The 14,430-nt window shown below is 46.0% G+C and overlaps 1 protein-coding gene across 3 annotated transcripts in view; it reads right to left on the bottom strand.

Annotated features, from left to right (window-relative positions):
- Window positions 1–14,430, bottom strand: part of ARAP3 (ArfGAP with RhoGAP domain, ankyrin repeat and PH domain 3) — a 289,723-nt gene that overhangs the window by 48,061 nt on the left and 227,232 nt on the right. For all 3 annotated transcript variants that reach the window (XM_063928560.1, XM_063928559.1, XM_063928561.1), the window contains 5 exons: window positions 14,309–14,383; window positions 13,050–13,164; window positions 12,214–12,342; window positions 11,370–11,503; window positions 10,115–10,197 (listed from right to left, as the gene is read on the bottom strand). In XM_063928560.1, the coding sequence (XP_063784630.1) occupies window positions 10,115–10,197; window positions 11,370–11,503; window positions 12,214–12,342; window positions 13,050–13,164; window positions 14,309–14,383 (536 nt within the window). The remainder of the gene's footprint in view (window positions 1–10,114; window positions 10,198–11,369; window positions 11,504–12,213; window positions 12,343–13,049; window positions 13,165–14,308; window positions 14,384–14,430) is intronic.

The following is a 14,430-nucleotide window of genomic DNA, read 5'->3' as shown; positions in this document are numbered from 1 at the left end:
TCATCATGTACCCAAGGGCGTAGCTACCATAGGTGCGGGCAGTGCAGCTGCTATGAGGCCCTGACCCGAGAGGGGCTACCTTCCCTGTCACAGTTACATGTGTTATATACAAGGGTGTAGCTACCATAGGGGCAGGGAGTGCAGTTGCAAGGGCCCCAGAGCCGAGAGGGGCCACCTTCCCTGTAACAGTTACATGTGTTATATACAAGGGCGTAGCTAACATAGGTGCAGGCAGTGCAGCTGCTATGGGGCCCTGACCTGAGAGGGGCCATCTTCCTTGTCACAGTTACATGTGTTATATACAAGGGCGTAGCTAACATAGGTGCAGGGTGTGCAGCTGCTATGGGGCCCAGAGCCGAGAGGGGCCCACCTTCCCTGTCACAGTTACATGTGTTATACACAGCTGTGTCCCTCCTGGTGTTACGCACGTATGCATCATGGCAATGCGATCTCGGTATAAGTCCCCGCAAACTAGTGCACCCGCAGCTAATACGCATTGCATGGGGTAATTGCAGATGCAGCTTATCCTTACCGCCATGCATGCGCACCTGTATATGTATCATGTGTAAGATCAGGAAAGACACATCTGTATATTTTTCACCTCTGGGTGGTACATAGGGGCCCTTACCTACAAAATATCTAGTTATGCCCTTGGACCTGCTTATTCCCCTCATTGTAATGTGGTATAAAATTAAGTGGAGAACATTATGTTATATAATAAGAACTGCGACACTGTAACATGGCACAATATGAAGTGGAGGCATTATAGTGTGGCATAATATGAACTGGGGACACTGTGCTGCATAATGGGGGTAATTCCAAGTTGATCGCAGCAGGAATTTTGTTAGCAGTTGGGCAAAACCATGTGCACTGCAGGGGAGGCAGATTTAACATGTGCAGAGAGAGTTAGATTTGAGTGTGGTGTGTTCAAGCTGCAATCTAATTTGCAGTGTAAAAATAAAGCAGCCAGTATTTACCCTGCACAGAAATAAAATAACCCACCCAAATCTAACTCTTTCTGCACATGTTATATCTGCCTCCCCTGCAATGTATATGGTTTTGCCCAACTGCTAACAAAATTCCTGCTGCGATCAACTTGGAATTACCCCCTATGTCTATTGGCAGCCCTACAATGTGACATAATGGGACCAAGGGCACTACTATGGTTCAGAAAATGGACGAGGGCACTATTATGGGACATAACATTAATAAACTGCTGCGGAGAGGTGTCTCTCTAGAAGCACTGGGAAAGGGGTCCCTTCAAAATGTTGCTATGGGGCCCACAAAGTTCTGGCTACGCCCCTGTTTGGGCCATACAGTATGTGTTGTTGATACTCATCCACTTTGAACTTCCTATTCAAAGTTCTTGGAAAGTTAGAAGGGAAAGACAAATAAAAATAAGATAAAATACGCGCTGCCTGTTTCATTCACACAGGACATTGGCTGCTGCAATGAGCTGGCTCTGAGCCACTGGAGGCTTTGGGGGCTTCTAGTGCACCTCCGCTAACGATTGCTGACAGTGTGGTATCGCTAGTGGACTCCTTCAAGTTTCTAGGGACCACAACCTCCCGGGACCTTAAATGGGGGTCCAACGCTGACACCACTGTTGGGAAAGCGCAGCAGAGGTTGTTCTTCCTCAGGCAACTAAGGAAGTTCAACATCCCACAGAAGCTTCTGCTCCTCTTCTACTCCGCGATTGTGGAGTCGGTACTGTGCTCCTCGATACTCGTATGGTACAGCTCCGCCAGCGCGAGGGACAGATGCAGGCTCCAAAAGGTGGTCAGAACCACAGAGAAGATCATCGGGGCCGACCTTCCCTCAGTCCAGGACCTGTACCTGTCCAGAGCTAAAAAGTGGGCAATGAAGATAGTAAAAGACCAGCTACACCCCGGCCACAGCATGTTTAACTTGCTTCCTTCAGGCAGGCGTTACAGGGCCGTCCCCGCCAGCTCCACCAGAAGCCTCAATAGTTTCTTTCCCCAAGCGGTCTGCCTGCTGAACTCCTGAACATTGACTGACTAGACGTACATGTAACTAACTTGTGTCCCTACGGTAAACCTATCTGTGTGACTTTACTTGTCCCCCACCTGCTTATCTGTTACCTACTTGACTGTTGTATATCAAACCGAAGACAAACTTCTAGTATACACAAGTATACCTGGCCAATAAAGCTGATTCTGATTCACAGAACAGAATGAAAAGTACTCCAAATAAGGAAACTACTAACGTTTTAGGTAGAGATGTTGCTGCGGGAGTAATGCTCTATAGGCCCGATTCAGACCTGATCGCTGCTGTGCATTTTCGCGCAGCGGGCGATTATCGATTGTGCATGCGTATGCACCGCAATGCGCACACGCATGGCCAAACAACAGCCATCGTTAAACAGCATAAGGCTGGTGCGAAAATTTCGATCGCACAGCCATTTGCGGGTGGTAACTGGCCGTTGTCTGGGAGTGTGTGTGACGTCAGCTCTGGACCCGATCAGCCTGTTCTTTTCACACTGTAGGAGTAAGTCCTGGGCTGCGCACAGACTGTACACAGTGGGAAAATCATTCGATGGTTTGTGAGGTGCGAACGGATTTGCAGCTAATACACCGGGGAACACACCCTCGTAATTAAGAATTTACATTAGGGTTCTAACCCGCAGGCCAAACAAGGTATCTTTAACCCCCGATATAATTTCTTCAATATATAATTCAACGGGATAACTTCATAACATATGATCATAGGACCCTGCAAATACCTGGAAAACAAATGTTTCACTGAGAAGCATTGTAATGAAGTAACACTGACTTACGGTTTGCTAACACTGTGTAATTTTCCATCTAACTGTTAACCTTGTATGCAATAACCATATATTACATACTTGCAAATCGTACTTGTTTCTGCAAATTTCACTGCTCTCTCATTCAGCCACCACTCTAACTCCTATTCTCATTTTACTACCACTATTTACCCCATCCACACTATGGCCAGGCTGGCAACCCCCATTAATCCTTGTCTTCCTAATCCTTTATTCTGTCCCCTGCTACCACCTCTATTCCTCTCTACCAGTCTCCTACATCTCATCCTCTCTCCTCTCCTCTGTCTACCATCCTCCCCTCTGCCTCCCTTCCCCTCTTCTTCTGTTTCCCCATTGCAATTTACTTCTGCCCCTTCACAGGCTCTCTACCCCACCACTCAACCCTGCTCTCTCCCTCCTCTACCTGTCCCCTCACCTCTCCCCCACCACTATCATACTACACTCCCTCCCTGCCTCACTCCTGCAGTCTCCTTTCCTAGCCAAGGCCCCAGCTCCATCATTACACCCTCTTTATCCCTTCCTTCCACATCAATCTTACCTCAACGCTACAGCAATCCTGTTAATCTCATTCACATCTCTCCCACAAACTCCTACCCCCTATCCTGTACCCTCTGGAATGCCAGATCTGTTTGCAACAAACTGGCCCTCACTCATGACCTTTTCATTTCCAACTCCCTGCACCTCCTGGCCATTACAGGAACCTGGATTACTCCCTATGACACCACTTCTCCTGCTGCCCTCTCTGTTGGGGGCCTCACATTCTCACACACACCCCGACCCGGGGGTCGCCATGGGGGTGCTGTTGGGATCCTTTTACCCTCAAGCTACACATTCCAACTTATACCTCCAGAACCATCCCTTACATTCTCTACATTTGAGGTCCATGCAATACGCCTCTACCAACATACTAATTTTCGAGTTGCTGTCATTTACCGTCCACCTGGCATTTCCTCCAAATTCCTCGACAACTTTGCTTCCTGGCTACCTCACTTCCTCTCTTCTGACATTCCCTCCATTATTCTAGGTGATTTCAACATCCCTATCGATGACCCCACAAAATCACCTGCCTCTAAACTCCTTAACTTCACCTCTTCACTTGGTCTCTCCCAGTGGACCACCTCACCCTCCCATGTGAACGGGAGCTCACTGGATCTGGTTTTCACTCACCGCTGTGATATTTCTGATTTCTCCAATTCCCCTTTTCCCCTCTCTGGCCACCACCTGCTCTCTTTCAACTTATCTATCTCTGCTTCCCCATCTCGCCCTCCTAAGGCTACCATCACTAAGCGTAACATTGAGGCTATTGACGCCTCATCCCTATCCTCTCTGTTTGACTCACTTCTCTCTCCTCTTCTCTCTCTCACATGCCCTGAACAAGCCACAACCCTATAAAATGCATCTCTTACTTCTGCCCTTGACTCTGTTGCTCCGCCAACCACTATTCACCCTCGCAGATCAACACCTCAACCCTAGCACACCAAATGCACCAGATATTTTCAAAAATGCTCACATACTGCCGAGCGACAGTGGAGGAAATCTCGCTCTAAAGCAGACTTCCGCCATTTCAAATTTATGCTCTCATCCTTCAGTACTGCCCTTTCCCTCGCTAAACAATCATACTTCAAAATCCTCATCTCTACTCAGTCTTCCAACCCCCGGCGGCTCTTTGCCACTGTTAACTCCCTTCTCTGCCCACCACCACCCCCTCTCCCTTCCTCATTGTCTGCGCTGGACTTTGCCACTTATTTCACATCCAAGATTGACTCCATACGTCAGGACATCACATCCCACCAGACCAGCAACCAGCCACCACCTTTCTCTTGCCACCCCTCCCCTTCCCTCTTACCAACTCTGACATCTTTCTCCCATGTATCTGGTGAGGAAGTCATGGCCCTTATCCGTTCTCCCCCCCCCCCCCCCCCCGCAACCTCCCCACTTGACCCTATCCCCTCCCACCTCCTCCGCTACCTCTCTCCTTCTGCCTGTTCCAATCCTGCTCACCTTCTCAATCTCTCCCTCTCATCAGGCACTGTGCCCTCTGCTTTTAAGCATGCTCTTGTCTCCCCTATTCTTAAAAAACCTACCCTTGATCCAAACACTCTCTCCAACTATCGACCCATCTCTCTCCTCCCTTTTGCCTCCAAACTTCTTGAGCGTATTGTCTATAATCACCTCACTGCCTTTCTTTCCTCTCACTTATTGCTTGATCCATTCCAGTCTGGTTTCCGTTCTGTCCACTCCACTGAAACTGCCCTCACAAAAGTATGCAATGACCTCCATGCAGCCAAAACTTAGGGCCACTACTCTCTGCTTATTCTTCTTGACCTCTCTGCTGCTTTTGACACTGTGGATCACCCTCTCCTTCTGCAAATCCTTCACTCTCTTGGTCTGCGTGATACTGCCCTCTCCTGGCTGTCCTCCTACCTCTCTGATCGTTCCTTCTCTGTCTCCTCTCATGATGCTACCTCCACCCCACTTCCACTAACTGTTGGTGTCCCCCAAGGCTCTGTTCTTGGTCCTCTCCTTTTCTCACTCTATACGTCCTCTTTAGGTGAACTCATTAGTTCTTTTAACTTCCAATACCACCTCTATGCTGATGACACTCAAATCTACCTCTCCTCCCCTGACCTCTCCCCCGCTCTCCTCACTCGTACCTCCAACTGTCTTTCTGCTATCTCTTCCTGGATGTCCCAGCGCTTTCTTAAACTTGACATGTCTAAGACTGAGCTGATCATCTTCCCACCCTCCCGCACAACCTCACCTCCCACAATCTCATTATCCATTGATGGCACGACTATCTCCTCTAGCTCCCAGGTACGCTGTCTTGGCGTAATCCTTGACTCCTCCCTCTCATTCAAACCACACATTCAGCACCTCTCACAAACCTGTCATTTTCATCTCAAAAACATTTCCAGAATCAGACCTTTTTCTCACCCAGGATGCCACTAAGATCATTACTCACTCACTGATTATTTCCAGACTGGACTACTGTAATCTCCTCCTAACTGGCCTCCCTGACAATTACCTCGCTCCACTCCGCTCTATCCTCAATGCTGCTGCCCGTCTCATCTTCCTCACCAAAGCACTACGTCCACCTCCCCTCTTCTACAAGCCCTTCACTGGCTTCCCTTCCCTTTCAGAATCCAATTCAAACTTCTCACACTCACTTACAAAGCACTCACCCACTCCTCTCCCATCTACATCTCTGACCTTATCTCCCTTTACTCTCCCACCCGTCCTCTTCGCTCTGCTAATGCACGCCGGCTCTCCTGTCTTCTGATTACTTCCTCCCACTCCTATCTCCAAGATTTTTCACGTGCTGCTCCCTTTCTCTGGAATTCTTTACCTCTCCCCCTCAGACTCTCCACCTCTCTACAAAACTTCAAACGGGCTCTTAAGACCCACTTCTTTACCAAACCCAGCCAAATCTCTTCCTAACCCTCTGTTCCACGCTCTCTATGTACCCCATCTGTGTCACCACTGTCTGTCCACCCCTCCCCTTAGAATGTAAGCTCTCACGAGTAGGGCCCTCTTCCGTCATGTGCTTATCCTTTTCTTACTTTAATAATCCTCAACTGCCCAAATCCTGCAGTTTTTTGGCCACCTTGGAACTTATCTCTATGTTGTTTACTGGTGTAGTTATGCTTAGTTACCCTGTACTTGTCCTATATTGTCTTCAACTGTGAGTCACTGTTTTCCTGTTTTGATTATGTGCATATGTACTCTGTAATTGGGCGCTGTGGAACCCTTGTGGCGCCATATAAATAAAGGATAATAATAATAATAATAATAATAATATGATCACTTACATATTAATTCTGTCACGCGTTCACATAAGGGTATCTTTAGAACGCCCCAGGAAACAGCCATCCAGTCTAATGTACGGTCCAAAAAGCTGATGTCAGCTGACTGAGGGACATTTTCGCACATGGTGTACACATGCGATCGCACACTTGCACGGGCGAATATACACTCCGCTTGGGCGGCGATTATCTGATAGCAGGACAGCAAAATTATAAGCCCAGCAATCAGGTCTGAATTAGGCCCTATGTTTTATACAGTAATGGAAGTAACTCTGCAGAATTAGGTTCTCTATATTTCAGGGTAGTCTACAATGAGGCAAACAGCTAAGTCTAACATTTCATGTCAGGAAACTGAGGGATCTGATCTTTGAAATTAATCGATTTAAGTCACAAGGCAATAATTATCTCAAACTGCAATGTAACAAGGTATTTAGCTGAATCTATAGAAAGTAACTGCAACATTGCCATCTGCAGGCTAAAAGTCTGTATTGCAGCCTACTTAAAACAAAAACATACAAAACGTACTGAAAACAATTAATTCTATTTTTAGTGAAAGTAAATGAAAAGTTCAATAATCAACTTTCACAAATATTTAAAAATTCCCTTAACAACTTAATGTGGAACAAATGATTGCACTGCTGTACCTACTGTACCTATCATCCCTTCAAAGACACTACAGTTATTGGGCAGAACTTACTGTTCTGGTCTTTTATTAACAGTGAAAAAAATCCTGTGTATATGTTCCTTTAAGTAAAAGTCATAGGTGGAGATGTACAGTAGCAATCATTAGTGAGAAAATGGAGAAGTTGTCATTTTCTACACTGTGTTAGAGAAAGGCAGTAGTGCACACAGGGGTCTGAGTACCAATAACCTCATCTGGCAGACTAAGTTATTTTTCCTTGAGACTCATGGGGACATGTACTAAGCAGTGATAAAAGTTGAGAAATGAGCCAGTGGAGAAGATGCCCATGACAACCAATCAGCATTGACGTAACATTTATAATTTGCATACTAGAAAAGTATACAGAGCAGCTGATTGGTTGTCATGGGCAACTTCTCCACTGGCTCACTTCTCCACTTTTATCTCTGCTTAGTACATATCCCCCTAAGGAGGTAATTCAGACCTGATAACTGGGCTGCAAACTTTGCTGTCCTGCGTTCAGATAGTCGCCACCCAAGGGGGAATGTATATTCGCAGTGCAAGTGTGGAATCCCATGTGTACGCAGAGCTGCAAAAATCCACTGTGTGCAGTGTGTGCGCAACCCAGGACTTACTCCTACAATGCGATGAGAACAGGCTGATCGGGCCCGGAGCTGACGTCAGACACCCTCCCTGAAAACGCTTGGGAACTCCTGCGTTTTCCCTGACACTCCAAGTAAACGGTCAGTTACCACCCCCAAACGGCCTCTTCCTGTCAATCACCTTGCGAACTCCCGTGCGATCGGAATTTTCGCACCATCCTGTCGTTGACGGACGATGCCCTTTGTTGCTGTCTGACACGCGTGCGCATTGCTGTGCATACGCATGCGCAGTTAGTACCTGATCGCCCGCTGTATGAAAACGAACAGCAGTGATCAGGAGTGAATCACCCCCCGAGACAGCTGTGTCTCCGTCTCTGCAGCCAGTGCTCCTAGTACAGTTAGCTCTGATTGGCAGAACTCTCTGTGCATAGCATAGGAGGAGATGGGCGAAGGGGATCCTTAGGTGCCCAGTTCAGTCTCGAGACTATGTGCATCCTAGTCAATTTCCCTGTTGTCCTAACAAAAGAAAATCCAATAAAAATATATGGAGATCCTGCTCCCGAGACATGCTAATCAAATTGTTTCTCTCAATCACGTGCCCCTGCTGAAAAAGATACGTAGAGAGCTTGTGAGCTGGTCCTCTCAGAAATTCTCTTGGTTCAGTGCAATGACATTTTTCCTAATTTTCAACCCGACCTCCATTGAGTCAAACCCAGAATTAAACATACAGTCCTGTTTTATTGGAAACACCAAGGTGTGGAGCACAGAATGATGTTTCTCCTGTGCAATACTTTCCTTGGCGCCAAAAAATTCAGAATGATGTTCACTCTACTATTGGCCCCACCCTGGACATAGGGTTGGTATTTTGTGACGTCATCATACCGACAGCGGGATCCGAACATTTAGATGGCCGGCAGGGGGCGCTTGCCACCGGTTCTGTTACCATTCTATGGGTGTCGTGGACACTAGGAATAGTCCCTGCTAGTCGGCATGCCGACTGTTGGGATAGTGAGGTGAGCGGGATGTAGCTGGCAGTATACCTTCGGTCACGTAACTACACATGGCAGTGCCTTACAGTAGATATCAGGTAGGGATTTCCTCACCAACATCTTCCCCCCTTATATCCCTTCTACACAACCCCTCGTTATCTCTGGGTGCCCAACAAGAAGACTTTCGCTCTTGGATTTCAGTGGTATTAGTGACTGCTAATGCCAAGTGTAAACTTTTGAGGACTGAGTATATCCTCCATGTTAGGAGCTACTGGCGTTTCCTTCAAAGTCGCCACTTCTTGTCTACATTGGCAGGTGCACCTCGGACGGGAAGGGACCTCACATTGTACTAGAGAATTTGCACCCAAACTGAACTGAAGTAATCATTGGTCACTCCCTTGGTTTTGGCTTCTTTCATACTCTGAGATTTGTGTATCCACCAACAAAAATCTCTGCTCAAGCTTATCAATAATGCAGCAAGGGCGGTAACACAAGTGCACTGGAGTTCCTCCCTCCTCCGACTATTACTAAACAGTATCATAGGATGGACTTCTACATGTCTATCGATGATATCACTTTCTCTACTGTTGATAAATGTGCTGCAACCTGGTTTGATTTCAAAACCACCCCTATGTGTCTTACCCCTTAATGCTGAGGTTCTCAAAAGCGATCCTCAAGGCACCCCAACGGACCAGGCTTGGCCACAGGTGACTTAATTATGTACCTCAATCAATTTTATTTAACCACCTGTGCGAACCATGGATATACTTAAAACCTGGACCATTAGGGTGTCTTGAGGACCTTGTTTGAGAACCTCTGCCTAAACGTTTCACGTGTACAACTAAGACCGGTTTTAGTTTTTGACCTTTGTAATTGCACAAGACATCCTTCGTTTTGTCGATTATGAACCCTACCTCTTCTGATCACTCCTCGGCCCTTGGTGACTGACCACTCCATTTCTCTCCTCTACCTTTCTCTTTTCCTTTTCTCATTTCCTTGTTACATACATTTTGTGAAATGTTGTATTGTAATTGACGTTGCATTCTCTACATTAATCACTTCTACTGTGTATATCTATGCTTTGCTCCTCTCCAAACATTTTATAAAAGTTTGGAAAAAATGGATTATAAAAAGAAGATACAATTAAGTAAAAATATAAAGTTGTTAAACTGAAGCCCCCTGAACTTAAAAATGGAATTGGTGATGAAAGGGAGAACCCTCCCAGCCAGGCACCAATATTAGTAAGTAACAACAAAGTTAAATGCTCCAGTACTTACAGGGTTGGAGGCTTTATCTTCTTCCGAATCCCCATGTAAACTTTAGCAGTTTCAAGAGGCCACTCTCTTTCTGGCTTGGAGCTCTGTAACATAAATATATTCATTTGTCAGCTGCAATCAAAGGAAACCATTCTGTGCACAGAACCAATATTCAGGTGAATGCAGACAACCGATTTACTAGGAAGAGGTAGACGCACAGCGGTGTCTCAGTGATGTCACTAGTTGAGACACTGCTTTTACCCGAACAGCTAACAACATGGCTTTAATGGAAGGTTGGGGGCTCATCTTGGACAGAACATTAAGAAAAAAATATGTTGATATAGGTATGTGGACAAATGATCTTTACAACCACCGTAATGATTCCTGGGACAATTGAGAAGTCGCACTGGCGTTTTCGATTCTGTCTAGCAGAACTGGGGAAAAGAGGTCATTTAAATGCTCGCCAGTTTTTGGGGACACCAACAATGATGTACTTACTGAATTCTGTAGCCTGTTGGGTTGCATGTACATAGAAAACATTGGCCCGTGGGCTTTATCATATTATATGGCTTTTTCCAAAGACTTACCTACTTGTTAAAGTGGGAACTAAGGGGGGGGGGGGGGGGGGGGGGAGATAGGGGCTCAGGTGTTGGTCTCAGTACATAATGATGTGGTCAGAGAAGTTTATAAAGGAGCAGATCTCAGAAATGTATGGATCTCTTTCAGAAAACAAGCGACTGATGGAAATGTTTGTGGCTCGCAACAGTTGCAGAGTAGTCTGGAGATGGGGGGTGTATGACGTTTAGTAGAAGCGGGGTGCATCATACAGAGATGGGCTGGATATACCTTTGGGAATGCCAAATAAAGGGAACACAGGGATTGGTGTGTGGTGGCTTGTTCTGATTGGAAGTGTCATATATGCTTGATGTGCAGAAGTGGGTGACTGCTATGTGGGTGGGTTACCATTATGTTTAATGGGAAAGGTACTGCCATGGGCAAAGGGTTACTTCCTTCATTATGGCTGACCTCTCCGGTAGACCTATAGCAGCTGTGTGTAACTGATGGCAGCGGTAAAGACATAGCCATACTTGGGTCAGTTAGATGGTAGAAGGGGGAACCTACTGAATTAGGTAGAAGTGAAGTGAAAATTGAGTTGATACTAACCTACTGGCATACAGAAAAGGCACGCACAGACCTGGTGTCCACACTAGGTGGCAGCACTCTATAAATGTTGGATTCACATAAAAGTTACTGTAAGTTCTATATATTGCAATACCTTTTTTTCCTTTAGAAGCAGAAGCTTGTGGTCCCGTATAACAAAATATCTATCCTGGAACTTATTGCCCAGCAGCTTTCCCGTCTCCTCTCTGCACTTCAGCAGTCCACACTTTGGCGTTTCTCTCTTAGTACCTAAATAAAATAAAATAAAAGTTGCTGTCAGAGCGATACTGATAATTAGGCCTCCTAGACCTTTCTCTACGCAATGCATTTATACTTTTGCCCAGTCAGTATCATGCAGGCATAGCCTGGTTTGATTCATTTAAGAACTGTATTTTCCATAAACGCAGTGACTATGGGGGTCATTCCGAGTTGATCGCTAGCTGCCGTTGTTCGCAGTGCAGCGATCAGGCTAAAAAAATCGGCATTTCTGCGCATGCACCGCAATGCACAGGCGCGTCGTACGGGTACAATGAGCATTGTGGGTTTGCACAGAGTGTAATGAACATTCCAGTCACACGGCGGAACGCAGGAAGATTGACATGAAGTGGGCGTTTCTGGGTGGCAACTGACCGTTTTCAGGGAGTGCTTAGAAAAACCCAGGCGTGGCAGAAAAAACGCAGGCGTGGCTGGGCGTTCGCTGGGCGGGTGTGTGACGTCAAAAGCCGTCCCTCCGTCGTTAGAATCAACGCACATGAAGAGTAACTACAGGGCTGGTCTTGATTTGCACGAAAAGATTTTGCAGGCGCTCTGCTGCACAAGCGTTCACATTTCTGCAAAGCGAAAATACACTCCCCAGTGGGCGGTGACAATGCGTTTGCACGGCTGCTAAAAAATGCTAGCGAGCGATCAACTCGGAATGACCCCCTATATGCATTCCCCAATGTGCAGTTGCCGGTCACCTGTGAAGAGGCAGCTTCCTTCACCAAAGGAGATCTTCTTTACAAGAAGGAAAGCAGAACTGGGCTCCGCCAGCTTGCACCACTGCAGGGCTTGCTCTAGGACCTTCTCCTTGGGATGTAAAGGTCTCTCTGGGCAGAGGCAATAACAGAACAATTACTGGCATACAGTGGCAAATAGTGGTGTGCTAAATCCCACACCTGTCATGGGACACAGCCTGTCTTTCCTTACTGTTCCCTGTAGTGACACTTTATGGGTCTGACACCGAGTCACATACAGTGATGGTGGTCATGGAGATGTTACTGTGTGTGTGCAAAGTGGGTGTCTCAGTCCTTGCACATATGAGACACATGGATGTACACCTGGGAAATGATGATTCGAGCATTAGCATAAAGTCGCAGATGTGACTATGGCAAAAGACTTGGGGATATTTACTAAGCAGTGATAAGAGTGGAGAAGTGAGCCAGTGGAGAATCAGCACTGAAGTAACATCTATAATTTGCAAACTATAAAATGATACAGAGCTGCTGATTGGTTGATGGGGCAACTTCTCCACTGGCTCACTTCTCCGCTCTTATCACTGCTTAGTAAATGTCCCCCTTAATCAGTTGCAACAGCATGTGACTCACAATCAGGGGGCAGTAAGGACAGCCTAATGATAGATAACCAGGCAAGACAGGATTCCAGACTAACACACTGACTGGATTTATAATGGGAGAACTTGCAGGCAGAAGGGTTCTCCATAAATGTTATGTACTCCAATTAAAACAAATGCTTTGATTACTCATAAAGGGGATCTACTAGCATAATGCATAATGGCTTTTATTCCAGCACTTACCCAGTTCACCATTCTCAAAGACTTCAAAGGTCAACCAGATGTCCATACTGGCCACTATATTCCGCATATCCAGAACCTGATTGGTCAGTTCTTCTGCTGTCATCACTGGGGAGACCTAATGGAGAATTGCGTCACAAGTCACTCATGTAATATTATACAGAGAATGACAGCTCAGTGTTGTTGTGTCAGGCTGTTCTATAAGGGCAGATTGTTATTTACCAACTGTATAAAATATCATCTAGTTAGATCATCTGCACTAGCTGGGAATATGGCCCATAAAGTCACGTTCTGCTTATTACATACATTTACAGTTTTATCTATACCTGTGTGTTTCTCTGCATCTAACTTTATGTATCTGACTTTGTTGTATCTGAAAACAGTCTGAGCATCTTCCGTTCCTTGGCGGATGTTGCAATGAACATACCCGCCCATCACGTGCCCTCTTTCAATGCAATAGAATGGCGTGCATGGCGTTACTGGGGTGTGACAGAGCTGGGTCATCCATTGTGCAACCAATTCTCCAGACTAGCTCCCAGTGGACCGATTACATTAAACTTTGCTTGGATGAAGAGAGAGGTGACAAGGGGCATGAAACTAGTATCTTGTCTGGAGATCAACGGGGTCTTACTCCAGGCACAGGCTGCTACACTGGGAAGAGGGGTCTTGGGGTTTGCGCCACATTACTGCTTTTCCCTGGGTGGAAAAATCCTAGTTTTGACCCTGCTACACCCATTAGAGATACGCCACTGGTTACCATGAATTCCTATATCAGCAGCATAATAATGACGCCACAGTGTAGCCGCAGGCCTATAGAAACGCAGGCCTATAGAAAGACAATAGTATAATGCAGGCATTCCCAACCACGGTCCTCAAGGCACACCAACAGTTCAGGTTTTAGTGATATCCAGGCTTCAGCACATATGGTTTAAATCAAAATAACTGAGCTACTAATTAAGTCACCTGTGCTGAAGCCTGGATATCACTAAAACCAGGGGATACATTTACTAAGATGGGAGTTCTATTTAAGATGGGATGTTGCCCATAGCAACCAATCAGATTCTACTTCTCATGTATCTAGCACCTTCTAGAATCTGTACCTGTAATCTGATTGGTTGCTATGGGCAACATCCCATCTTAAATAGAACTCCTATCTTAGAAAATTTATCCCCAGGACTGTTAGTGTGCCTTGAGGACCGAGGTTGGGAAACACTGATATAATGGATAAGTGACATATTATAAGTGTGTTTAGAATTACTGACCTTTAAGGTAACACAGCAGTCTTGCTCCTTCTTTTCCAAGTAAACCTCAATAATCAGATCTCCGGCTTGGGATAACTGTTGGCAGAAAAGTGAAGTTTTTGTGTCTTGCGCACATTTGCATT

The sequence above is a fragment of the Pseudophryne corroboree genome, chromosome 6 (genome assembly GCF_028390025.1).
Source record: "Pseudophryne corroboree isolate aPseCor3 chromosome 6, aPseCor3.hap2, whole genome shotgun sequence".
Taxonomy (NCBI): domain Eukaryota; kingdom Metazoa; phylum Chordata; class Amphibia; order Anura; family Myobatrachidae; genus Pseudophryne; species Pseudophryne corroboree.
This window is presented reverse-complemented; position numbering and strand designations above follow the sequence as displayed.